The sequence below is a fragment of the Arvicola amphibius genome, chromosome 1 (genome assembly GCF_903992535.2).
Source record: "Arvicola amphibius chromosome 1, mArvAmp1.2, whole genome shotgun sequence".
Taxonomy (NCBI): Eukaryota; Metazoa; Chordata; class Mammalia; order Rodentia; family Cricetidae; genus Arvicola; species Arvicola amphibius.
In genome coordinates this window covers 48,396,549-48,422,465 of record NC_052047.1, presented here as the reverse complement: position 1 = coordinate 48,422,465, position 25,917 = coordinate 48,396,549, and the positions used below count along the sequence as shown (strand labels likewise).

Here is a 25,917-nt window from a genome sequence, read left to right as displayed (position 1 = left end):
GCTTCCACTGAACTTCAGAAAATTCCCAGACATTAGCTCGTGGATCCTCTTAGAGAGCCAGCAGCAGCATCCACCCAGATGGAAGGGCAGGCACCAGGCAGGAAGGATGGTCTCGGGCGAGGAGCCACTGTCACCTGCACCCTTTCCATGAGCAGCAATCAAAACATACAAGGAAACCAAAGCACAAAGACAGCCACACCCCCAGACTCCCCTTTTCAATCAACAATGGCTCTATCCCCTGGCAGGGAGGGGAGACCCTGACATTCAGGGACCACAGCCACTGAATTAGCAAAGCCAGAGTAACTCATCTCATGCAGCAAAAGAGACGCATTCTTCAGTCCATCCCTGATCAATGCTTTTGTGCGATGCAACCAACATGAATTATTAGGAAAATAAATTTAAGAAAACCCTGTGTTTTAAAGCCATGCCCATACAATGGTTCTAAAAAGGCCTCTGAAAGCTTTTTCCTAATTTCCTTGATAATCTTTTAATGGACCAGAAACAATTAACATGCATCATGGCTCTAGACCTAGGGCCTTGCTGATAAGTGCTGGCCTTGGTGCTCCTGTTCATTTGGACATAGAGCAGGACAGAAACCCAGGATAAACACCCAAGATCCTAGAGAACACTGGAGTAGAGGTTTGGGCTGCAACAGAAAAGGCATTCAGAGAGCCAGAGCCATCGTTATCAAACCATATTTAGTCTGCAGCCCAGCTGAAAAAAAACAACCATAATACAGCCAGGCATCCCGCCATCACCCACAATGCCATGGTAGTGGTCAGTTGGAATCACAATACTTTTAGGGCTGTGAGTTCACAGTATATCTACCCCAGTCTTGAGCTTGACCTCACGGGTAGAAGTGGAAGGGAGAGGCACCCTTGCCTTAAGACAAAAGACTGTATTTTTTATATATACTTGTAAGGGAGGGTTGTCAACACACAACCCTTCTCTACTCAAGCCTTCTGCCTTCTCAACTGTGAAACAGTAACTAAACACCAGAAAACGACTATTCTGTTAGGGTACCCAACACCTTAAAAGGGAGGGTGCGGCACATTTTCAAGGGCTTGGAATAGAGGAGCAAAGTTCACACAGTTCTCCTGACCAAAAATAACACCCATGACTCACACACCCGCTCTAACAATCCATCATGCGAGCAGGTGGTGCCTGCTTATAATTTATCCGCTATGCAGAGCGCTTTGTCTCCCTGTTATTGAGAAGGACTCTGTGACCATCAGTTTGGAATTGCACTTCGTGAAAGAAATGTCAGGGAGAATGTGGCAAGGCACTAGGGTTTCAGAGGGAAGGGAGACAGGCCCAGGAGTGCACATCTTCCCATGGCCAGGGCAGGTGGTGGCCCAGGAGAAAAGCTCAAAGAGGGACATAAAGGAGCCTCTTTTAAATATTCAGACCAAGCAAGAAAAGGCTGGCATATTCTCCTTGATAATAAGAGTGTGTGCTGAAAACAGCGGGCAAACTATAGACTCCTCACCCTTAAGTCATTCGAGCTGTCCTTAAGTTGTGACCGCAGACCAGTGAGCTGGCTCAGCCAGCCAAGGTGTCTGCTGAGCCTGACAAGGGAGTTCAGTCCCTCCGACTCACGTGGTAGAAGGAGATCACTAACTCCCAAAAGTTGTCCCCTGACCTCCACACATGTGCTGTGGTGCATGTGCACACACAGAGATTAAATAAATAGAATGTAATTAAAAATTGCAATTGTGACAGAAAAGGGAAGGAGATTTGCTAGTATAAAACAGGAAGAGAGGGTGATGACGTGGCTCATTGGTTAAGAGCACCTGCTGCTCTCCCAGAGATCCAGAGCTTTCAGCTGCCTATAATACCAGTTCCAGGGGCTCAGACACACTCTTCTTGCCCCATGAACATCCTCACAGCATCAGGGAGCCAGCATCTCTCACTCAAACCTCAGGGCCACCTTTCATTAGGAATTCTCACTGGGGAAGCTTAGTCTCCCTACTGCAGCTCCTCTGGAATCTATTATATACACAGCAGCTTAGCCATCAAGCCATGGAAAGGTTAGTCTATATCATAATATAAAATGATAGGGCCTGGGCTGGAGAGATGACTCAGTCTCAGCAGTTACAACTGGGTACTATCCTTCCAGAGGACCCGAGTTCAAACCCCAGTACCCATATCAAGCTTCTCATAACTGCCTGCATCACCAGCTTCAGGAGGAATTGACACCTCTGGCTTTCACAGGTACCCACACTCACATGCACATAACATACATACACACACACACACACACACACACACACACACACACACACACACACACGATACCTAAATAACTGATGTATACTGTGAAATCTTACAACATACCTCTTTATTTACAGACTTATCAAAATAGGAAGTTAAAAGTAAGATGAAAATAAGACGGGACGGAAAGACAAGCAAATCCTTGACTTGATCAAGAAATGAGAGAAAGAAAGGGAGAGCAGATTCAGAGGACCTGCTGTGTTGCACTTCACGGGGAAGTTTAAATCCTGGGCCCCTGGAAGCCACAGCTTCCACAGGGAAGAATATACGATAAAGCAAAAATACATTAAAAATATATTCCCACCTTACACTGGATGAAACACCAGTGTCCTTAAAGCCTGTGATGGCTGCCAAGTTTAATTGCAGCTTTCACTATGCTGTCTTGGTCCATAGGTGGCAACTCCTCCTATGTTCACAGTAATTGAGTAAAACCTGCTCAGCAAAGGGCCCCTGCTTATAGAGACTGCCAGAGCAATAATCCCTATCACACCGGCAGCGCTCTTATTTATGGACACCAGCTACAGCGAGCACGTTCTGCGCATTTGTTGGGCAGCGCAAGAGCTCAGCCTCCTCCCCCATCTTCACAGATAAACCTCTTTCCAGGCAAACCTGTTGCGTGACTTTAAGAAAGGCACAGTTTAAATAAATATTTGCCCGACCTACGACATTATGATTTTGCTCCTGCTTGCTAGTGGCTCCCAGGATAACTCCCAAGTGTTTTAGAGTGAGTCTATGAATTGGGGGCACGCCCACACTCCATGTCAAGTTGTTATGAGAATTTGCAGAGTGTGAGAGCCAAGATGGAGCCACAGTCCTGCTGGGGAGGGCTCGGAGCAGCTGGACCTGCATTGCCTCCTGGCTTCCCTAGCGTGACAGTAAGTCACTCCTTTCAAAGTGTTCTGAAAGAACTCCTCAAAGTGCTTGAAGTCTTTGAAGGAAGTTTCAGGTTCTCTGCATCAAACCAGGATTCCTGTACAAAGCCATTCTGATTTGTGGGCCCTGGGGACTAAAGTAAGCTTGACCAAGAAGACTTTGCTGAAATAAAAGCCCCCCTCCTTTCCTGCATGGGGCCACTCTACACTCCATTTCCCCGAGAGTTGACATCTCCCGCACGTCACTGTATAAATAAGCCATTCCTTTTTAGAGGCAAGAAAGCAAAGGCTCCCTGGTGGGCCAGGGGAGATGCCTCCCAGGGTTCTCATGCTTGAAATCAAACAAGCAAAGACAAAGATATTAAAGATGTGTTTGACTGTCTGTTCAAGGAGGAGTTTGGGGAGGAGGAGTGTGCCGCCGTGACCCAAAAGAATCCTATCACCTAAGAAGATTAACCCAAGATCATCTCAATTCCCCTTTGTCTCCTTCACAGAAAGTGCTTGTTTAGCAAAAGAAAAATATTTAAAGGGTCGTTTGAGATTTTCCCATGATCTCTCCGCGCAGTGCAAAGGGGCGCACTGCGTACAGTTCTGCCTGGAGTGATGGGAAGACGTTTTCATTTCAATATCCCACGAGAAGCTATTAGCGCAATCGCTGTTGTCTTGGTTTCTCCACAGCTTCTTTAACGGGTGATTTACCACTGGAAATTGAGTTGTTTGAAAAAGAAGTCCAGGGTCCAAAAGGAAAGCATGACAACTATATTCCTAGAATTTACAAGCGTGAAGTTCAAGTCTGTGTTCTAAGGAGATTAAGAAGGGAAAAAGACAGACACAATTATGGTTAGTGGCTGGTGGCCACCAGAAACAGAACTAGTTTATGTAACAGGTTCCCACACCTTGGCACTACTGACACCATGATGGAAGTACTACTCACACCACAAAACTCAGCGTGTAGACAGCACCACCTGCCAAAACAAAAACAAAGACCTAATCCATCAAAGTCCATAGCTCTGGAAAGTCTCTAAATGTACAAACCTTGCTTTTTGGCTTCTGTAGTTTTGCTTCTGGCTAACGGTTCATACCACCTGAAGCCAGTCAGCCCAGGAGATTGTTTTTCTGCTCAAAAGTTTACTCTGAAAAAGGCTTGGGATTACACTGAGACCCCAAATCCCAGTACCATCTCCAGTCAGCTACTACAGACCTCCTAGTGTCCGAGTATTCTTCTCTGGTGGATAAACCACAACAGCTTAGTGTAAAAACCCTACCTCCATTTCTGACTCTTTCCCACTGCTTGGCAGAGGGCTCTGAACAGGACTTCCAAACTGGGTTGGACTAATGGTGCCAACCATGGTTCATTCCTGCTCAAGCAGTCCTACAGATCCATGATAGAACCCAAAACATCGCCACACACAGTCATCTAGAACCTAGCCTTGCTCTGTGAACCTGCTGTGTGGCCTTGGATAATCCCAAGGAAATTATACAAAACCCAACATTCACCAAGCAATCACCAAGTACTAGGGAAAGCACATGGGGGTGGCTATTCTTGGTTGTCAGCTTGACTACATCTGGAATTAGCTAAACCTCAAGTGCATGGGAAAACCCATAAGGGATTTTTCTTAATTAAATCATTTGAAGTGAGAAGACTCATCTTTACTAAGCATCCCTTGAGGTGGGAAGGTCCACCTTTAACCTGGCCACACCTTTTGCTGGCAGCCTGTATAAAAGGCTCAGAAGGAGGAAACGCTTGCTCTTTGCTTGTCCTTCCTCTTGCTGGCAAGTTGATTCCTTCACTAGCATTAGAGCCTACTTTGGGATTCCAGCATACACTGGAGACCAGCTGAAGCATCCAGCCTCATAGACTGAACAGCCACTGCATTCTTGAACTTTCCATTGGCAGTCATTGTCGGACTAGCCAGACCACAGCCTGTAAGCTACTCCAGTACATCCCATATATATATTTCCTGATCTGTGACACTGTGGTTTTGTTTCTGCTTGGTAACTCCCAGGATAACTCCCAGGTATTTTGATTATTGATATATTATTGTTATATAGACTCATTCTATATGTTTGTTCCTCTGGAGAACCCTAACTAATACGGCACTTAGAAGCTTCTCTGCAGAAGTTGCTCAAAAGAACTTCATGACTATGTCTCATTAGTATCTCCATTTTGATGAGGAGGCAATGGTGGCTCAGAAAGGTTATACAGCTTGCCTAGGGTCAGCCAGCCAGCAAAGGATTATACTTAAATTCACTGGACTGGAAAATATCATCTAAGCCCCATGGCATTGCCTTTATGTAAGGTACACTGCACCAGCATGACCTCAGCCCACAGCAGGACTTACACACATGAACACCTCTATGGTCTCTTAGAAAGCACACAGCACTATGATAACTAAGGTTACTATTCTCTATCAAAATATACGAAGAACCCTCAACACATTTACAGCTCCTAACATGCAACCTGTGGAAGGCCAAGGAGTCACAGGGAGGCTGTAAGGGATCTATGACTCTGTGGAATGGTAGGAAAGTTTCTGCGACAAGCACGTGGGCTTCTTCTAGAGTGAGGACCCATGGCTTTGGACATGTTTGTAGAATCATCTCCGATTCCCAAAAGGATGAGATGCACCGGTCCTAGGAATTGAAAAAATGGAGAAGGTACGACAAGGTATGGTCATAGCATCTCTCATCCAAGAGCCTAGTGAGGTCCTTCCAAGTCAGGGATAGCTATCACAGACATAAGAACAGTGGGACGGCAAGAACCAAAGTGGGCACCTTCTTCTGCCGTGTGCACATCTTATGACCTCCATGCTGCCTCTGTTAACTTGGCAGTCGGGTCTGGCTCAGCACCATCTGTTCATGCCAGGTGCATTCACTTTGCAGCTGGAGGGGTAAACACTGCTCCTTCTGGCTCACATCTGGGATCAATATGCCATGTAGGCTTGGGGGCACCAGGTCAGGGGTGTGCCTCCCCCACTTCCTGTTCACAAAGCAGCTCAGGAAATGAGCATGTCTCCCCTTATAAACACACATACTGTCTGGTTTGGGCTAAATAGGAAATCACCTTGGAACCAGGGTCTAAAACGCAACTGCATGTTCCTCCCCGTTCTGAATGGGCTCAAATGAAGGGACTTTAAAATGACCATTCGAAACCATTCAGTGGCCTAAGGACTAACAGGAAACAAAATTTTAAAATATTTCAAAGGGAAAGGGCCTTCTTCCTAATACCAAGACTATTCCTCAATATTACTTATTCCCCCAATTTGCACAGCCAGAACCTACCTTGGACCACAGTTTCCTCTCCTTTGCAGTTACTGTCTGCCAGCCTATATTTAATGACTTTGTCCACTGACTTACAGTAACACCATTAGACTTAATAATGGCTGCATTATTGGTCATTCATACCAAGATACCTGATGCCAGGACAAGAGGTGAGATCAAAGAGTGGTGACTTTGACATCACCAGGTCCAACAAGTCAATGGCTTTGCTCTGGCTCTTTCCACCCCAGATCCTTCCTGCCAAAATAAGCACCGGGCACATGCAAAGCGCTCACTAAGGTCTTCCTGAGACCCAGTAGTCACCACCAGCGGCTGGAATGCAAGGTAGCGCTCAAGCCCTACTTCCTTGCCAGCTAGTCACATGACTTCTACATCCTTGACCTCCATGAGTTTCCGGTTCCGCCCTGGTCAGACAGCACTGACCATCACCACAGCCTGCCTTGGTTGACTAAGAAGGAGCTAAACGAGGTCACCCACAAGCCTGGAAGAGTGAGAATGGATGAACAGGAAGGTTGACTATACTTAGTATATGCTATTCCTAGATCATTTCAATAAGGCACATAAAGCAGAGGACCATGACACTGTCCACCAGCACCCATAGCATGGGTACAAGTGGGAGCCACCTCACCTCTGCAGAAAGCCCAACCCAGCCTGTCTAACCTGAAATGGACCCTAGCCCAATCCTGGCCTATGCTCTTCCCTGAGACCCAGGGAACTGCCCTTTTCTCAAGGTTAAAGGGGTAGGGTTCATAGTTCTATTAGTGGCCTAAGCAAGAGAGTTGACATGGAGGGCAGACCTAGGACCACTCAAGCTGATCTCCCTACTCCCCAGGACAGCTGTCTTTTGCCTCCTGTGAGTACTGGACAAACAACAACTCTAGGGAAGTTCCTGGAAGCCAGGAACCATTTCTTTAGCCAAAGCTACTTTGAACAAATACAACCAAAAGGCTCCAAGAAGGCCATCATGTTCTGTAGAGAGCTAGGAGTCATGCACAGTTAGCATCTGAGGAAAGAATGACTTTTATTTACAGGGAGGAGGAAGAGAGGGAGGAATAGAGAAAAACAGAAGAAGGAGAGAAGGGAAAAGAGGCGGAGGAAGAAAGGAAGGAGGAGGAGGAGGAGGAAAAGAGGAGAAGAGACCTTCGTTAAAGCTTACCTGTGCCAGGCACTACACTGAGCAATCTACCTGCATCATATCATCTGCCCCTTCCCCCCCCATGGATACTCTGCACAGTGGGTACCACATTTATCATATTCTATGGAGGATAATGCTGAGGTACCCAGAGGTGCCTTCTAGAACACATCATTGCTGACCCCAATGGTCCTTCCATCCCAGATGACCAAACTAAGCCAAGAGCATAACCCCTTGGGGGTTAGACCAAGAATGGGAAATAGCCTTCATGGGCCAACCTATAGGAAAGGGCTTGACCTTTGGGCATCCTGCCTCTCCTGCTCAGGGACAACAGCCATAGAAGGAAGCTGACTACAAGAGGAAGAGGTCCTCATAGTTGCCACAAAAATAGAGCTCTCAGGTGAGATGAGCTTGAACTTCAGGTAAACGTTGACTTATATTTTCATATGTGTGTCCCCAACATTGCATGGCATGTGTTTTTATCCTAAGAGAGTATTCATTGGCTATCTGACTTCGAGTCTACCTGGGTACCCTGCATTTTTATTTGCTAAACATGCCTCAGAGGAGAGAAACGGTACTGTCAACCTCAGGAGACTGCCGGTCACACAGCCCTTTGACTGTACCATCTCAGAGATTCTGGTTCCTCAAGACCATCACACCTTTGACCAGACATACAGCTCAGAATTCTCTTATTTGCACCCCATCCTATGTCTCCTGGGTCTAGTCGGGCAGGAAGGAGGCTCAGTCCAAGCTTCAGCATCATATTAATCCCCAAAGGGAAGGGAACTGAGCACCATATTAAAAGCCACAATGTTCATGTTTGGCACCTTGAACTTGTATTTTTAGAACGGTGAGGATGCAGCTTGACAGACTTACTGGAATTCATCAGATTCTCCTCAGTCAATGTAAATGTGTCATTATAAAGTCACAGAATACGAATGCACTTAGAACTGGAAAACTCCTTCATGAATACTAACAAACTCTGAAATCACGGGGAAGATGACTGCCTACAGCTATCGAAAACACCCAGCAAGCCAAGATTAAGGATTTCAGTTTTTAAACAGTAATGATAAACTCCCATGTAATTTTGTTTAGAAAAAAACATCAATTAGCCACACAGAAAAATTAGACTAGATCAAACATGGAGCTTTATAAACTAGTCACATAGAGCAGAAAGGAGTGTACAAGCCGGCAGCATAGACAGGTGGATGTGGACGGCAGTGCTATTTACGGATGAAAGTTGTGTGTGTGCGTGTGTGCGTGTGGTGTGTGTATGTGCACATGCATGCATGTGTATGCATGCATGCATGTGTGCAAGTGAGAGCATATGTATGTGTTATTGTGCATATGAGTGAGTGTGTGTGTGTGTTTGACACTATTACCAGCATCAGATATCTCGAGCTAATAAACCTAGGAATTTTATGTGACGTATCTTACACATTAGCAGTCAACTGTGTTCACAGACACCCGTCAGTTATGACCACAGGATGTTGATGTTACAGCCGAGGACATATGGTTGCTGTCTGTGTCTTGGTTTATGTCCACCAGTTCTGAAGTCCTGCTCAAGTGAAGAGGCCTGCCAGAACAGAACATGCCACCACTAACATCGCCACCACCTGGGCACATAAAACCTCTAACACAGCACAAGGCAAATTAGAAAAACTGCAAAGTTAAGGGAAGGTCTAAGAAAACTGTCTTAGAAAAAACATCAGTGCTTTTCATACACACACGGGAGGGGAAGTTCAAATTAACCCATAATTTGACAGATTTAATCAATTTACTGTTAACCAGCAACTTAAAAATAATTTTTAAAGAAATTAAATTGAGATACCCCCTTTTGTCACCCAACAAATTTAGATGCTCACTTGTAGCAATTTAATGAAACAATTTTCAGAAAATTTTAACAAGATCTGTGTGAGGAGAATAGGAAGACTTGATAAAAATATTTCTCAGTTTTATCTGAAAAAAGTAACAAATATGAAACATTTGAACAGAAGGAACTAAGGCGAAAGGACGGACCCAAACAGACATGAAAAGCACAGGACAGGCGAACAATCAGAATCATGTAGGATAGCCACCGGTCTATACAGGAAGCCCAATGGAATAGCCACATGTATACAAGAGGAAGTAAGAAAGGGGGTAGACCAATAGACAGGGGTGGCCACCATGCAGAGGAAAGTAAGAAAACAGCTTGGGAGTTTTGACAGGAGACATGTTTAAAAGTCAGCATAAGGAGCTGCTGCCCGATCACTCAGTTCCCAGCTTCTCAGGAGAATTCCCCCAGAGTCCCAGGGCTCAGCCAGCTGGTGTCTCCCCACATCTTGTTGGGCTGTACTCAGTACCCCTTCTGCCTCTCCTGGTGCCTCTTACAGCCACATTCCCCCAGTGTCTGAAAAGATTCCAGGAAAACTTAAAAAGGAATTTTGCGCTAGACAGTTGGGGTTTCCCAATTCTTTGGACTGTGTCAAGGTAAGAAGTCACTCTGATGTGAGAGTTGCCTGAGAGCAAGAAGAAATCTTACCTGCTTCCTCTTTTCAGGGGGAAGTGATGGGTCTCCATCCTACAAAGAAACAAATACTACATTTTACTTCTTCCCAAGAATAAACCCAGACTCACCACAGAATCTCAACCCTCAGTTGGACCCATGTGAATCTAAATTCAGACCAATCCCCATCAGCCACGCAGCTAGTAAGGTGAGAAAGCAAGCTTGACGATGCTGTAAAAATAACTACCACTTGATGGGGACCCCAGAGAGTCGGCTCAATCAAGACCAAACATGAATTTTCCAAAATGATGTTTCTAAAAGAGAAATCTAGATGGATCAAAATTACTTTAGAGAAGAGCATAAAACTGAAATAGTTATTCATTTGGTTAAAGTATTTTGAAATAGAATAAAAAGAATAGTGACTGATATGTACACAGACATAAACACATGTACACACATACACATGTGCATAGACACATAAACATGCATGAATACACACATATACAGGCACATACATGTACAAATACACATGCACACACATATAAATGCATATACATACACACAGGCATGCACAGGCATTGTGCACACATACATACACACATATATAAACATATTGCATATGCACACAGATGTGCACATGCATACAGACACAAGCACAAGCACACATACACACATAAACATACACACATATGAAAACACACACATGTATACATACATACACAAACATGTAAACACACATGCACAGAAACACACAGGGATGTGTGTTTGTGTTCACTATATAAGCTCTCTTCCTCTAGGAGAACGCTGGCTAACATAGGTAACGTCGGCCTGTTTACAAGGCTTAGGAAGCCTTTGCTGTAAAATGCTGGGTAAAGAGAACATGCTCTAGGCAGCATTGGCACATGCTGTCCAGAACCCCATGTTGAGGGAGAACAGAACAGCAGCCACTACGGGAGCGCTCAACCCTCACCATACAGCAACTACCAGCCACCTGTGGGGCTTGAGCCCATGGGATGGGACAGGACACTGAGGGACTGAGTTTCTTATTTTCTTTAATGCCAATTAGCTTAGTTAAGTTGAGCCATGTGCAGCTGGCAGCCTCTGTACTGGCACATATTTAAGATATTAATTACTCTTTAAAATAACAAGAAAAGTCCATAGTAAAATAATAAGGAAAGAGCCACAGTAAACACAGATGGATATGAGCATCTTCACTTGTGTTAGGTCCAGCAGCCTGGAACTGCATGCATGTGGAGTGGGTTGTAGAGGAAACAGGTGGTGTGAACGTTTCTACTTTTAAACTTTGGTTTGGTTTGATTTGGGCTTTTTTGTTGTTGCTTGTGTGCTTGCTTGAGACAAGCCTCTCACCCACTAGGTAGCCAAGAAAGGCCTTGAATTCCTGATCCCCCTGCCTCTACCTCCCAAGCTAGGGTTCCAGGCATATACCTGGCTACTTGGTGAACTGTTGGCAAGGGGTGGCTTTTGAAAAGAGGACATCACACAGCCTCTTTTCCTGTCTTTGCAGAGGGGGCCAGATATCCCTCCGGTGCCAGACTTACAATCAGCTCCCGATACTTCTTCTTCAGGGACTGATGTCGCTCGCGCAGCTGATTAGCCATGAGCTTGTACTGGTCCCTCTCCTGCTGGCAGGTGTCCAGCTCCTTGGAGAGGATCAGCAGGGCCTCCTTCTTGCTCTCCAGCTTCCGCTTACACACCAGGTACTGCAGAACAAACAGCCACTGGTCAGAAATGACAGATGGGCTTCACAGCCCCAGGGCACTGTGCTCCACATCCCCCCTCTTTCATGGCTCAGGATCACACACTTTTAGACACTTCCCGGTAGCATATGTACAGAACGGTTACCACATTGACTGACACAGTTCTCTCAAGACAAAGTCAAACCTTAGCTGTCCGCGAACGTTCACGAACTGGGACAGATACAATCATGTATTTGCAAATAAGTTAAGAAATAGAACTATAAGCCAGCAAGATGGCTTAGCAGGCCACAGCACTTGCCGTCAAACCTTAATGACCTGAGTCTGATTTTTGAGTCCATAGTGAAATGAGAGAACCGATTCTCAACTTATTCCACTGACTCTGCACATGTGCCGTGGTGTGCACGCGCACACACACACACACACACACACACACACCATACACATGCTTATGATATTAATAAAGTAGAACTATTTTTAAAATTATGTATAAGGATAAATAGATGCCTGGATCCCAGATTTATCTAGTATGACATATATATTTATACATCCATATAAAATTACATAAATTTTTATTAAAATTTTACAAAGCAATATACACAAACATATTTAATGAAAAATTTATAAATATTGATAGGAATCACTCTTGCTAGTAATTCCTTTCCCTCAAATTTTAATTTTTTTCCTTGTGCTTTTCTGGTTTTTTTTTTTTCTAAATTTTTGAGGATAAGTCAATATGTTCTCAATTATAACAATAACCCCAAATATTATGAAAAATCATCTCTTTGAGCCATAAAACACTTCACTCGATCCTTCCCACCCAGGAAACCAAGCAGCCATTTTCCTCTGGAGAATTTGTTCACTAACTCGGCACTGATCTGTAAAACCTCTTCAAGGATCAAACACACGCACCCATCCATCACCAGAGACCAACTTCAGAAGTCGGTATTTTTGCCACACTCTGGATTCCCCCAACAGCCGGGCAGTGCTGGCTCGAACTCCTGCCTTCAAGAAACAACACTGTGTGTCTCTGTGTCTCCCTCCAGGAATGAAGCCCAGTCAGCGGTCCCACCATAGCGGCCCATGTGAGCTCAGAGGAGACTCTGCTTTTACTGGATCTATTACACTGCCTGGTGTTACTCACATATGTGAAATGTGGCACTAAATACCTTTTGAATTTTCCCCATAAAAGACCAAATTCAGAGCATTCATGAAAACAATTTATAGTTTCATTATCCACCCTGACACAAGCGCTTTGTCATTGTGGGCGCTTACAGAAAGCAGAGCAAGAGCCGGCACTCCCATACCATTTGAGCCAATGCTCTTTACGGACAAAAAGCATTACTCATATATAGTGCTCGCTCAGAACCGACTTTGTTAAGTTCAATTTCAAATAAATGAAAGGGGAAAAAAAGAGAGTCTTGTGCATTAGCACATTTTTTTCCAAAAAAAAAAAAAAAGTAATTGCTCAGTTTCAAAAACAAAGGGGAAAGAAAAGTCGTGCTGAGGGAGATTTGAGTTCTGAGAAAGGACACTTCACCTTGGTGGAATTTTATTCCCCGCAGTAATGAGGTTGGAATCCTGCCTTAAGACGCTCCAGTTTTTAAGACTCTGACATTGTCTGCCTGATGCAAAGTGATCCTATTGCCACAGTGATTTCTCAAGAGTCAAGTCCACAACAAGTAAATATCGGAGGTGAGTGGCTTGAAACCCAGAGCTGCAGTGTCCTGGGGGAGGGAGGCATGGCGATGTCACAGGGGAAAGCATCGCTACACCTCTTGACCCATCACCCTGCTCTCTTCTTCCCCCCAGTCAGCAGCCCCAGTCCCAGGGCCTTGGGTGTCAGTAGCATGAAGGTCCCATTTATAGGTTTATACCTGAGGCCCCAGAGACGTCCAGTGTCTTTGACTCTAAGGAAGAGAATCTCAATTGGATCAAGACATTTCAATAGGTAAGTCTGCATAGAATACCCATCTCATGAAAGGACAGTAAAGGCTGCTTCATACTCAGAAAAGCAGAAATTCAGGTTCCCTGCCCACGAATGAGCCAAGAGAAAAAGCATTTCTCTCCCAAGGAACAGTCCAAGTTATAAAGGAAGAAAAAAACAAAGAAAAAAAAAACCCTCCAGTTTCTGGCTCTGTGGAAGCTGGTAGAAACCAGATGTGGAGGCCTTCACAAGCCACAGTGGTCTAGAGTTTGCGAAGGAGACTTCTGCAGGTCCATCCCTGAGCACATGACAGGGGGAAGCACGTGACAGCTAAAGCTCTGTCCAGGGAACATCAGGGAAGAGGGGGCAGAAAGAGCTCGACGATGGGAAGGAGAGCCGTGAAATGCTGGCATGGCTCAAGAGCTCGGCACAGCTAAGGTTACCCACAAATGCGCTAGCCAGAAAGATCCAGAAACATTCCATAAGGCCGCAAGAACTGGACACAGCGGTATACAAGAGAGAAAAAAAGAGGGCACAAAGGCATGAAGGTGAGGGGGGGACAAGTTGGGGAGGGTCTGGGGGTAACAGAGGAGTTGGGGTGATGGAATTATATTACAAAAGTATATATATATATATATATATACACACACACACACACACACATATATGTACCACATACGTACACACACACCACACATCAAAGAAAGCAGAGGCAGTCTGTACAGACAGTGGCGCTACACTGAGAAAAGGGTGGTCCTAGAAAGCACTGGTCAGTCAGTCTTCTGCTTGCTGTAGTCTAGAGACCTGGTTGTCAAAAACTTTAGCCCAACACTATTTATCAGCAGGATAAACCTTAGGCTGAAGCCTCGCTTACAAAACAACGTGAAGTGGATCTGAGCACAGGAAGAATTGTCTTAGACATTTGCAACCACAGGCGGCACTGAGGACCCAGGAACACAATGTTAACGGTTCTAAGCGGCAAAGGTCTCCTCGCTAGGGGAAATCCCAGGGGTCCGTCCTGGACTGTGAAAGTGGAGGGCAGAGGCTGAGCAGAAGCAGCGAGCGTTCATGGTTCTCGTCCTCTGACTGCAGACACACCGTGAGCTGCTCCAAACCCTGCTGCCTTGATTTCCCCACCATGGCTGACTATGCCTGGAACTGCAAGCTAGAATAGACCCTTTCTCCCCGAGGTTGCTCCTCTAACAGTATTCAGCACAGCAACAGAGAAGGAGCTAAGCCAGCCGCCTAGTGTGACTTCCTGTCCCTTCGGTAGTATGTCTGGGTCTTGAGCTATGCTTGGTCTTAGAGACTGGTTACTTTCAGTATCTCCCCTGTGACGGTAGAGACGTCATCCTATTCATTCCAGATTCCCAGTGCTGAGAAAAAGACACGGTGCACAGGTACTCCATACATGTGTTTAGATGTGCGCATGCACAGACACATGCATATGGTGTAATGCTGTAAACTGATAATGTATGGATTTTCTCATTTATCCTATTATACGCACATATATAACACATATAGAATATATGTACACAGTCACTAGTCACATGGATGGGTGAGGACCCCTCACATGTTATCTAGAGCTTCCCCAGACCTTGTGGCCATGTGGTACCACCCCTATTTTACAGACTCCCTGACAATGAGTCACCCACACCAGGCTCCTTAGTGTGCAGAGGAGGAAACCGGGACTCGGCCTGGTGAAGGGACTGACTTATCCAAAGCTGGCTGGTCAAAGCTAGGTAAGCTGTGTACTTGTCTCACTCCAAGTTCAAGGCTCTTTCCGGATAGCAAATAATCCCAAGTTCTTGGCAAGTAAGGAAAAAAAGAAAAGAAATGACAGACCATGAACTCAGAATAATGCTGAAGTTTTTGCTGTGATCATCATAGGCAGGTGTTGATAATAATGTGAGAATATATTATTAACTAGTAGACCTCACTACTGTGCCCTGGACATTAGTAAGGGTGACAGACACTTTCCTTCAAGGGACAATGCAAGATATAGTCATGATGGAAGCTGTGGCAGAAAGAGCCAGCATGCCTGAGTTCCGGTCTTGGCTTTGCTACTTCCTAGCTATGTGGTCAATTAGCCACTGTGAGCCCAGACTCCCTGTTTTACACACAGAGATGGAGAAGCACCTTCGAGGGGTTGGTATGACAATGTAAGAAGCGAGCTAGCATCTGTGAAACCTCTAACACATTAACTGTGATTGCCATGACTTCCACTCCGATGGCTCAGGGTGAGACAAGTGGGGAAATCTTCAAAGTGAAGGTGTTCACTGGAGGAGGGGGTGACATGTGACATAGAGCCTACAGGTCAGGGAGAGGGAGGGTGAAGGTAAAGAGAGATGAGGCCTTAGGGTGCAGATTTGGCTGAGCTGTTCAGCCTCTCTTCTCCCAGGAATGAGGAACCTAGGGTCTCTAGCTAGGGGAGGATCATTCAGAATCTTTTCATGGGGAAAAATGCTATTCTGCCGTCAGAGGGGGTAACTCATATTGGCCTGCACAGCATGGGCACAATTTGCCATGCAGCCCACAGTGGGAGGAAAAGGCATTGGGGCTCAGGACACCAACATCGCTGCACTCTGCAGCAAGGTCTGCCCCAGCAGGCCTCCAGAGAACACTCCAGCTCCGCTATTTCTTAATGGGGTCTGTCCTCACCATGTCCAATACATGGTGAGACAGGGCATTCCCCAGACAACCAGACACACGCGAAATTAGCCTTAGCCACAGAGCCTGATAGGGGGATCATATCGTGGGCCAATGAGTCATGTGACTGCCCCATCACACTACAAAGACAGTGAGCAGGACAAATCCAGGAAAAGACTCCACCCTCTAGCCCCTTGGGTGGGGCCAGAGGATCCCCCTTTATTCTCCTAATTCTTTTGCTATTGATCTTCAGTCGGCTAACAACTCTGTTGGCCAAGTTCACAGCTGGAATAGGAATGGTGGCTTTTTCACCCTCTTTCCCATTTCAAGACAAGAAACATTTCATTTATTTTCAAGAAAGGCGAAGGAGCAAAGACGTTGGTTTTTGAATGTTTGCCACCACGTGTCCAGCATTCCGAGAAGTAACAAGGACTTTATTTGATTGAAATAGTAATGGTAGCCACCACTAGAGTGAGCTCAACAGTTTCCTGTCTATGCTAAGTGCTGTATTTGTTCCCCGTGGTCAGCCTCTGTAACAAGCAGTGAGACAAACCCCTTTTCAAAGGTGAGGATTCTGAGCCCAAAGAGGTCAATGATCTCATGACTGTGGAGGTAGGGAGGTGGCAGAGTTGCATGCAGAAATTAGGATGCTTTGGTGGGCAGTAACAGTAACAGACGCTGAAACATAGGATTGTACTGGGAGAATATTAGCACTTGTAGACTTGACTAGTGGAGAAAGAGACTTAGATTAGGGGGAGGGGAGGTAGAGAGGGAAAGGCCCAGAACACCCACAACCAGGTATCGTTACAGGGGAGTTTGACTCAGAAATTGCCAAAGGGGTAAGCTGAGCTCCAGTGTTGGGGTCCTTTCTGTTCAATAGTGTCTTCAGGGCCCTTGTCCACAGTCCTTTGGTAGGCAGACTGGTCAAGGACAATAGTCTCCAAATAAAGGAGCTCCGAGAAAGAGGAATGAATGCTGAGAATTGGGAAAATGGCCAACTTGGGGAGGATCCATTTTACTGACTGTTTCTGAACCTTGCTAAGGTTCTGGAACCTTCTTATGGCTCATGAAGAAAGGCTGACAAATAAAGGATGGTTATTCGCTAGCAATCCCTTTTATTTTTGTTGACCTCTGAGCTGCTGGTGATCAGGGGCAGAAGCATGTGTCTCCCAATGACAGCTGTGGGCTATTGGGACTCCTACTGCTGCAAGTGGGTACATACCTACCAGCAGGAGAGAAGGAAATGCCACACACCAAGTAGACCGGGAAACCCAGAAAGAGCGAATGGAACTCCATAAAATATGCCCCGTTTCTGGCATGTATACTAGATATCGTGAAATATTTTTATTATCCACTCAAAAATAGATTTCTTTTGAATTGCATTTCAATTACTTTTTGAAGCTGAGCTTGTAACTCACGTGTGATGTTAATTCATGCCCACAGGTGAAGGCAGTCATACTCGTCACCTTAAGAACCCAATCCCACAGTTTGGGCCATTGAGTGGCTTTTATCTACCCATTTCCTGTTATCTGCCATAAAGCAAATCATAATTGCTACAAGGGAGACCATAATAATTAAATGACTACCTGACATACTACATTAGGATTTGGACAGCTTTACAACTGGCTGGCTGTGGCCGAGAGAGGAGGTAGCTCAGGGTCAGGGGAGTATGTCTGCCAAGGGACCTTTTCCACCAAACAGCGCCCCTTGGTCCTGAGTGAGCACCCCTTGGTCTTGTATGAGCGCCCCCTGGTCCTGAGTGAGCACTTTTTGGAGAAGGAATCAAGCTGGTTTTTCTCCACCATGCAAGAGCCTGCCTACTACCCCAAGAAAACCACCTAGAAAGAGGACAGCACACACAACAAAGGGTCACGAGCAGGAACAGTCCCAACATTTGCTACCTGAAAACTCACTCTGCTTAGAGGTACTTCATCCGCTAGATCTTAAATGTCCCCAAGGGCCTATATACTTCCTTCCTGGCATAGCAATATTAGAAGGCTGTGGGTCCTTTTAGAGGCAGGGCTTTGTGGGAGGTTGTGGGTCACGGGAGCGTACTGTTTGAAGGGACAGTGTAGGGCAAGATGCTCCTCTCTCTCTTTTGAGTCCTGGCCGTGAGGTGAGGACACTCCCCACCGCCATCATCCTAAAGCTCAAAAGCAATGGGGCCAACTGGCTACAAATGCAGTCTTTAAAATGCCAGGAAGAACCATCTCTGCTGATAGATTCTCTCAGATATTGAGCACCGTAATGGAGAACTGACAACAGCAGGTTACCCCCTACTTTCCCTTCTGTTGTTAGTGTCCACTTTCTCCCCTGCCCCATGTCTCTCCAGGAACCTCTCCTTCCTGCCCAACCAGAAGCACCGGGTAAACAGCCCTCAACAATCAGCACACCGTCTCCAACTCCAATAAGCAACCTCTTTGTTCTGAAACCTCTGCTTGGCTCTGCGCTATAACATCAGGACTATCACAACCTCTTCTACATTTCCTATCTGCCCAGTCTATATCGTGGAGCTTTGAAAAAGCAGAAGTCAGGTTCTGCCACTCTTTTTTTTTAATAAAATTCATTCATTCATCCATTGAGAGAGAGAGAGAGAGAAAGAGAGAGAGAGAGAGAGAGAGAGAGAGAGAGAGAGAGAGAGAGAGAGAGAATGTCAGAGAGCAACGTTTGGCTGCCTCCTACCATGTAGGACCTAGGGACTGAGTTAGATCATCAGTCTTTACAGCAAGCACCTTTACCCACAGAGCCATCTTGATGTCCTCCTACCATTAAAAAAATGAAAATAAAAACATTAAACACACACACACATACACACACACACACACACACACACACATACACACACACACACACTGGATATCAAGCAATTGTCATGCCACATCCCCTCAGTATTTGGCTATAGCCTGCTTCTGACCTGACTGCAGCTGCTCTTTCACCTGCTCGGCTTGTTCCCATTAAAGCTTCCTGCCGTTATCCACCCTGCCCAACTCTCTCTTGTATGAGAGGCCGCTTGTTTGTTCCCAGCTGCCCAGACCCAAAATAATCACTCAGAAACTATATCATTTGAATTACTGCTTGGCCAATAGCTTAAGCATAATTTTAGTTAGCTCTTACATCTTAATTTAACCCATTTCTATTAATCTGTATATTGCCATGTGGTTATGGCTTACCAGAAGATTCGGCATGTCTGTCTCTGGTGGGGCTACATGGCTTCTCTCTGACTCTGCCTCTTTTCTCCCAGCATTCAGTTTAGTTTTCCCCACCTAGCTCTGCTCTACCCTATCAAAGGCCCAAAACAGCGTCTTTATTAACCAATGATATTTACAGCATACAGAGGGGAATCCTACATCATCCTCCCCCACCTCCAATCTCATTTATCTTAGTTGATCCAGTGCTGGGGAAAGTGTCCTGTCTCAAAAGCCTCTTAACCCCCAAGTAGAGGAAGAATGGCTCCTGGTTGGCTGCACAGCATTCTGCATGCACCTCAACAAGAGCGGAAGTGGGACGGGGTATGTGCAAGCACATGCAAGCCACACGTATACATGTGTGACACAATGCTGCCCACTTTCCTATTCTATGCCTTTGGCCTCTGCAACCAGGCCTTTCACATACAACATTGAATCCCCACAGACAAGCACAGACTCTAGCCCATAGTAAGAGCCCAGACCACACTAAATAATAGAGACGCAACCTCAGTCTCCAGTAACCAAATGTACACATACATTGTTATACAGATATATACATTTAGTATTTGTGTATTTTAGTGATACAGCCATCAGTTTGATATTCTGCCTAAATCTCTGCCAGCTGTGTACAACCCATGGCTCAAACACGGCTATGAATGTTGACCAACACAAATCACAAACCTGGGATTTTATGGGGATTATTTTATGGCAATGTTTGTGGTTTTTTGTTTGTAACATGATTGTTCTGTCCTGGAAGGTAAACTCTGTAGATGACAATATCACTCTGCCAGGTCAAAAGCCGACTCACTCATGAAGCTTTTCACATTGCAGGGGAAATGTACAGCTCTACAAGCCACAGTGTATACATGGCGAGAATGTGGGAGAATTCCCACAGTCATCAAAATGGGATTTGGGTTTTGACCTTTTAGCACTGAACACGATACTTCCCTTCATTTCTGTGGTCATCCATTCCTCACCTTTATCCTTATAAGCCCTGCAGATTTGCCACACAGGCACCCAGGACTGTCCCTCAGAGAGACACATATGTGCCCTTAACTTCTTGAAGGTATGACTTGGGCATCCAGAGTAAAACACCATGTGGGGCAGGTACGGTGTCCTTCATCTTACTGAAGTCTCCGCCTGCAGAATGGCAGCCTCCCATGTGCCTCCCTCAAGAATTAGGCGCAAGCCCTTCCTGCCCACCTGAGCCCACCCTCCATGGGTACATCTCTCATGGCACGGGCCCTTTGCCATGCTGGCGTTCAACTCTGTAACTTTTAGCTAACGATCCAGCAATCCTAAGCCAGCGGTTTAGTGATTCTCATGCCATCCTGGAAGATGACTTTTTATGATCCATCTTCTTCAGACTCGCCATCACACTTCCCCCTCCCTGGGATTGCTTTCAACAAGGCAAATTTTGATGATCTGAAGGCCCCAGGGGATGTGCTGGGATTTAAGTTAAGTGAGATTTCAGGTAATTGGAAAAGTTTATAACGTGAACCGCAGTAGCTGGGGGGTATGTGAAATTCCCTGACAGTCTTGGTTAACTGAAGTGGTGAATAACGAGCTATACCTGCATCTCTGTTTCAGTCCTTCTCTCCTTACCGCTCCTCTTCCCTCCCACCATCTCACTTCCACTCCTGCCCTGCCTCCTGCTTCCTTTGGGTCTGTAGAATGCCAGGGAAGGAGACTGCCTATCCTTCTGCTGGCCACAGTGCGCCAGGACATTCCTCTCCCTCTGCTGAAGATAGCACATTTTTGTCAAACTCACTGCTTCCCCCAAGAGTGACGCTGCTGTCACCAATGTGAGGATAATCTGACCTTGCCTGGGGCCAAGATGCCACCTGCCAGTGGGGTGTATGGCTCCAGTTCGTTACAGAGATCAAATGTTCAGGAGACAGCACTGCAATCACTCAGTGTCTGCAGAGGTTGTTCCGTTCCCATCTACGTTGCTGAGCGAGTGGGCTCCTAGGGTACACTGGATGGGACAGCGTGCGTGCGCACAGACACTCCTGTATCTATTTACATACCATATTATGCAACAGTCACACATAGACTGGAAGAGGGGATTTTCTGGCACTCCCCACATGGGAGGACGATTCAATTCAGCTCTTTAGGGTTGAGCAGCAGAATCTGTGGCACATGTTAGTCAGGCTGACTTCAAAAGCTGGGAAACGGCAGCCGCTCAGCTTCCCCTGGAATAGGAAAGAAACGATAAAAAAGACCCCGGGCCAGGAGCGGTGCTGCAGGCCTATGAAGCCGGCGCTCAGGAAGCTGAGTGGAACAGGATTTGGAGTAAGAGGCCAACTTGGGTCAAATAGAAAGACTGTTCTTTTCCAGACACGCTTGGCAGTTTGGGTTGCTCAGTGGTAGAGTATATGCCTAGCAAATGAATAAAGACAAACAAACAAACGCATCCATCCTTACAAAGGCCCTAACACTTCTGCTGGCAGGACTAAAGTTCCCCTTGCAAAAATATCAGCTCCTAAGTTCTCAGACCTTCTTCCAACATGGCAAGCCAGAAGGGGACCCAGGCTGTGTTTTCTACCTTACAGAGGAAGTTTTACTTCCTCAGAAAGCTAAAACATGGCCCCTTCAGGACTCTCTCTAAGGGAATCCAGGATGAGCTAACAGGAAGGCATCTGCCAAGGCTGCCAAGTTGTACTAAGGGTTTGGGGAACACCATGTGGGTTTCATGGCCATCACTCATCCCGAAAACACAAGGAACTGCTCTCCAATCCAGTACTTGGGGGTTTTCCCCCTCCTGCACATAAAACATGGGCAGGGTCTTCATCACTCTGGAGCCTTGAGAAGGACACAGCTCCTTGCACCCACCATTGATCAAAATCTCCATCCCAAAGGGGATGGACTGCCATTTCCTCTACAGAGGAAGAAAAACAAAAAAGTCTTCAAGGGATTTGCTCTTAAGGAACCCAGAACACCAGCAAAACATTGTCCTAGGCAAAAGTGAGATTTGAATGCAGGCCTGCCCGGTGGCTATTGCACCACACCGGTGGCCCTATCTCACTCATAGGAGGGTGGCAAGGACTCCATTAAACAGTTCGCCTAAAATGAAATGTTGAAACTCTAACGCTACCAGCCATTTCCTTTGATCGTACTGGGACTCCAGCTGCCTGCTTCCACGTGCTAAGCAGGCAAAGGGCACTTGAGCACCTGAGTCACAGCCGCGACTCCCAATATTACACATCCTGTCATCACAGTAATCAAGAGAATTGTGTCCGAACCACCGAAAAGAAGAAAAGTCTCCCTCCTAAGTTTGAGAGCAGACTCCACCTTTCTGCATCTCCTGCGGGGCTAAACAGTCTCATGAGTGGACCAGAGAGCTGGAGATAGAGCCTGCGTGGGAACAGTCTCTGCCCCCATCCTCTCCTACTGGCGCCAGGTGCATATCCTCTAAAGCAAGGAGGTGCTCCATCCCAGTCCGCCCCACACGCGGGCATCCGCAGCCTCGAGATCCTTCAAATCAACCATGCAAATCCTTACCGCTTTAATTACCCAAGTAAGTAGAGCTCTTGCCACCATCTGCCAGGATTCCAACCAATCGTGATCATTACAGTCGTTTTCTCTGGATGAGAACCTCATAGACATCCCTAAAGGACCACTTGGGCCCTGAATTTCCGCCTGCAGTATGGAGGTGTCCCCAGCCGCAGCCTGAGGCGGGGAACTGTTTGCTTGCCTGCTCTGCGCCCTGTTCGCCTCTCCCCGAGCATTGCTAATTTGCTCTCCCGCTTCATCTTCGCAGTGCTTATTTTCTTCCCACCATCTCCAGGCATGACTGATGAGGGAGAAATTCTCCTCAACAAGAGCTGTCAGTTCAGAACCAGCCCACAGTAAAAAGTCAGGTGGAGACTCAGTCTGGGATGCAGGGAAGGGATTCAAACCACTGGCGTTTTCAGGGGACAAGCTGAAGTGGAAAGACGTGTCATGGAGGATCTATTTCTCTGGCTGTCGACTGCACATGGGTTGGTGATGTTAACAGAAAGGTCCCTGTGGGTGGCCTGAGACCATGACTTTTCCAGAAGGTGAAAAATCTCCATTGACTACAGACCCCCAGTGGAACTCAAACCAACACTGGGTACAGGTTTTGTTTTCTTCCACAGTCTGTTTGTCCCCCACCACTTTGGTCACTGCCATTCATCAAAACAGCATTCAAATGTCACTAAGGTGTGCTGTTTTAGCCTGCAAGTGTAGTCTGAAGGTCGGACACTTAACAGAAGCATTCCTGGCCCTGTACTCAGAAGGCACTGAGGCAGGAAACGTCAGGTTCACATATTTCCCCACCAGTAAAGGAATTCAGCATCGTCAGGAGCAGCACAAACAGAAATATCAGATGGACGGCTGATTCGATGGCCAGACTAGCCGTTTCTAAAGGAGATGAGACGCAGAGAGGGGGGGATGTGGACACAGCAGTGGTAAATGGGTTTGGGAGTCAGAGGTCATCAGTGTGGGCACTGGGAACTGAGCTCCAGTCCTCAGGAAGAGCAGTAAGTGCTCTTTAACAGCGGAGCCACTCTCAGGAATGCTGAGTAGCTGAGAATCATCAGTACTGGTTGCTGTCCGCACTGTGGCAAGGTACAAAGACTAAATTTCAAACGAGTGTTTATTCTGGAATTGTTTCAGCCATAGCAGACAGGCGCTCATGTGGCCCTCACAAGGAGGACCTATGAAGCAGACCCTGTGACCAGCCCATAAATGTACAAAGTAGCAGCCAGCAAGATGGAAGCCTCTTCTCTTTCCGAAATTTATTTCACGTTTTAAAGAAATTTTTATTTGTTTGTTTATTATAAAATTATTTGATGTGCAAAAGTGCTTAGCCTACTTGTATGTCTGTACAGCCTTTGTGTGCCTGGAGCTCATGGAAGCTCATGGCTGTGAGCCATGTCCTGGAAACTGAACCTAGATCCTCTGAAAAAGCAACACGTACTCTTAACCCCTAAGCCATCTTTCCAGCTCCCTCTTCTAGAATTTTCCAAGAAAACGTTTGTAATTGGGATGAGCAAGCATCTAGAATTTGCTCTCCTGCAAACACCACCGTGCAGTCGTCAAACTGGGATATCAGATGCCTTTTCACACGCAGGCAAGAACTGGCATCAGAATGTTCTACAGAACCCAGGTGTGCTTATAGAGTGATCTATGGAAGGCAGAAGCCAGTGCCCTGATCCCCCCACCCCAAAATTATCACACCAACTACTCTCACCTCACTGCCCTGGAAGGCCTGATTCAGAGCTCCTGATGTCAAACCCCTGACCTCTCTGACAGTGGAAAACAACGCAATTTCTAAAACACACACGTAAGGTTTAACAAAGGTATCAATAGCTTAGAATCCTGCCCTACCACTGTGTGTGATGGTGACAAGGAACAGTAAGTAACACGGAATGATCTAAGAGTTACCACTGGGTAGGAAGTGAGTAATACAAATACCATATGGTGACGAAATGCAGAACAACGGTGACCGCTGGGAGGTGTGGAGAAGAGGGACAAGTTGAGTAAGAAGGGCATATAGAACCTGTTGGAGAGCTTGGAATGTTCTGGATTTTATATCTACGCAAGGCAGCTGGAACACAGTCCAAGAATGGAGTCCGTGAGAATTCTGAGTGCTTGTGAGAAAACTCGAAGAAAACAAGACAAGAGTCCTGTGACCTTAGCTTCTTCAAAACACAGAACTGTTCATAGAATGTGTTTCCATGCTCCTTCCAGATGTAGCAGATAGGAGAGACTTTACAGCTGTTGTTATTCATATGCATTACAGAAAAACAAAAAACATGGCTTGTCTTTGGGATTATCTGCTTTGTTCAGGTGACCCTTCTCAACTCAGAGCATAAATTATCTGATGCTCTGTACAAAGTTGGCTGTTGCTTGAGACTTCAGTCTGCCTCCTTTTCAGGCCTGGCTCTCCCTGGTTCACGCTGGTAAACACATGGCCACACAGCTGCATACACATGTAAAAACTTCATTGATCTTTCCACATACAATGTGTGCTTTCACTGCCTGCAAGACAGTCTCTATAAGGACAAAAATAAAACAGCATATACTACTCCAGGTTCACTCTGGAGAAATAACAACACGAGAAATGGGAGATTGTGCTTCTATGTCAACAGCAATGAGGCCTGGATAAATTATAGATTTCTCTCCTTAAACACATCCATATTTTGTGAATTTGAAGTGTACAGAGAATTTATATTACTCAATATTAAAGTTAAAACCCATCATTACCTAAGATATGTATCAAGCCTATATAATAGCTTTGGTCATTTACTTTTCTTCCTAAATCCTTCCACATTCAAAAATCTAGGCCAAGCCGGGCGGTGGTGGCGCACGCCTTTAATCCCAGCACTCGGGAGGCAGAGGCAGGTGGATCTCTGTGAGTTCGAGACCAGCCTG

General features: G+C 46.0%; 1 protein-coding gene across 2 annotated transcripts in view; it reads right to left on the bottom strand.

Annotated features, from left to right (window-relative positions):
• The window catches only part of Ccdc149 (coiled-coil domain containing 149), an 87,473-nt gene that overhangs the window by 46,850 nt on the left and 14,706 nt on the right, over window positions 1–25,917 (bottom strand). The window contains exons 1-3 of one of the 2 annotated variants that reach the window (XM_038346065.1): window positions 21,546–21,672; window positions 11,599–11,760; window positions 10,076–10,114 (exon numbers count right to left, since the gene is read on the bottom strand). In XM_038346065.1, coding sequence (XP_038201993.1) covers window positions 10,076–10,114; window positions 11,599–11,760; window positions 21,546–21,548 — 204 coding nt within the window. In that variant the 5' untranslated portion in view covers window positions 21,549–21,672. Of the gene's footprint in view, window positions 1–10,075; window positions 10,115–11,598; window positions 11,761–21,545; window positions 21,673–25,917 lie in introns of those variants that run through there. The other variant, XM_038346057.1, reaches the window with a different exon arrangement.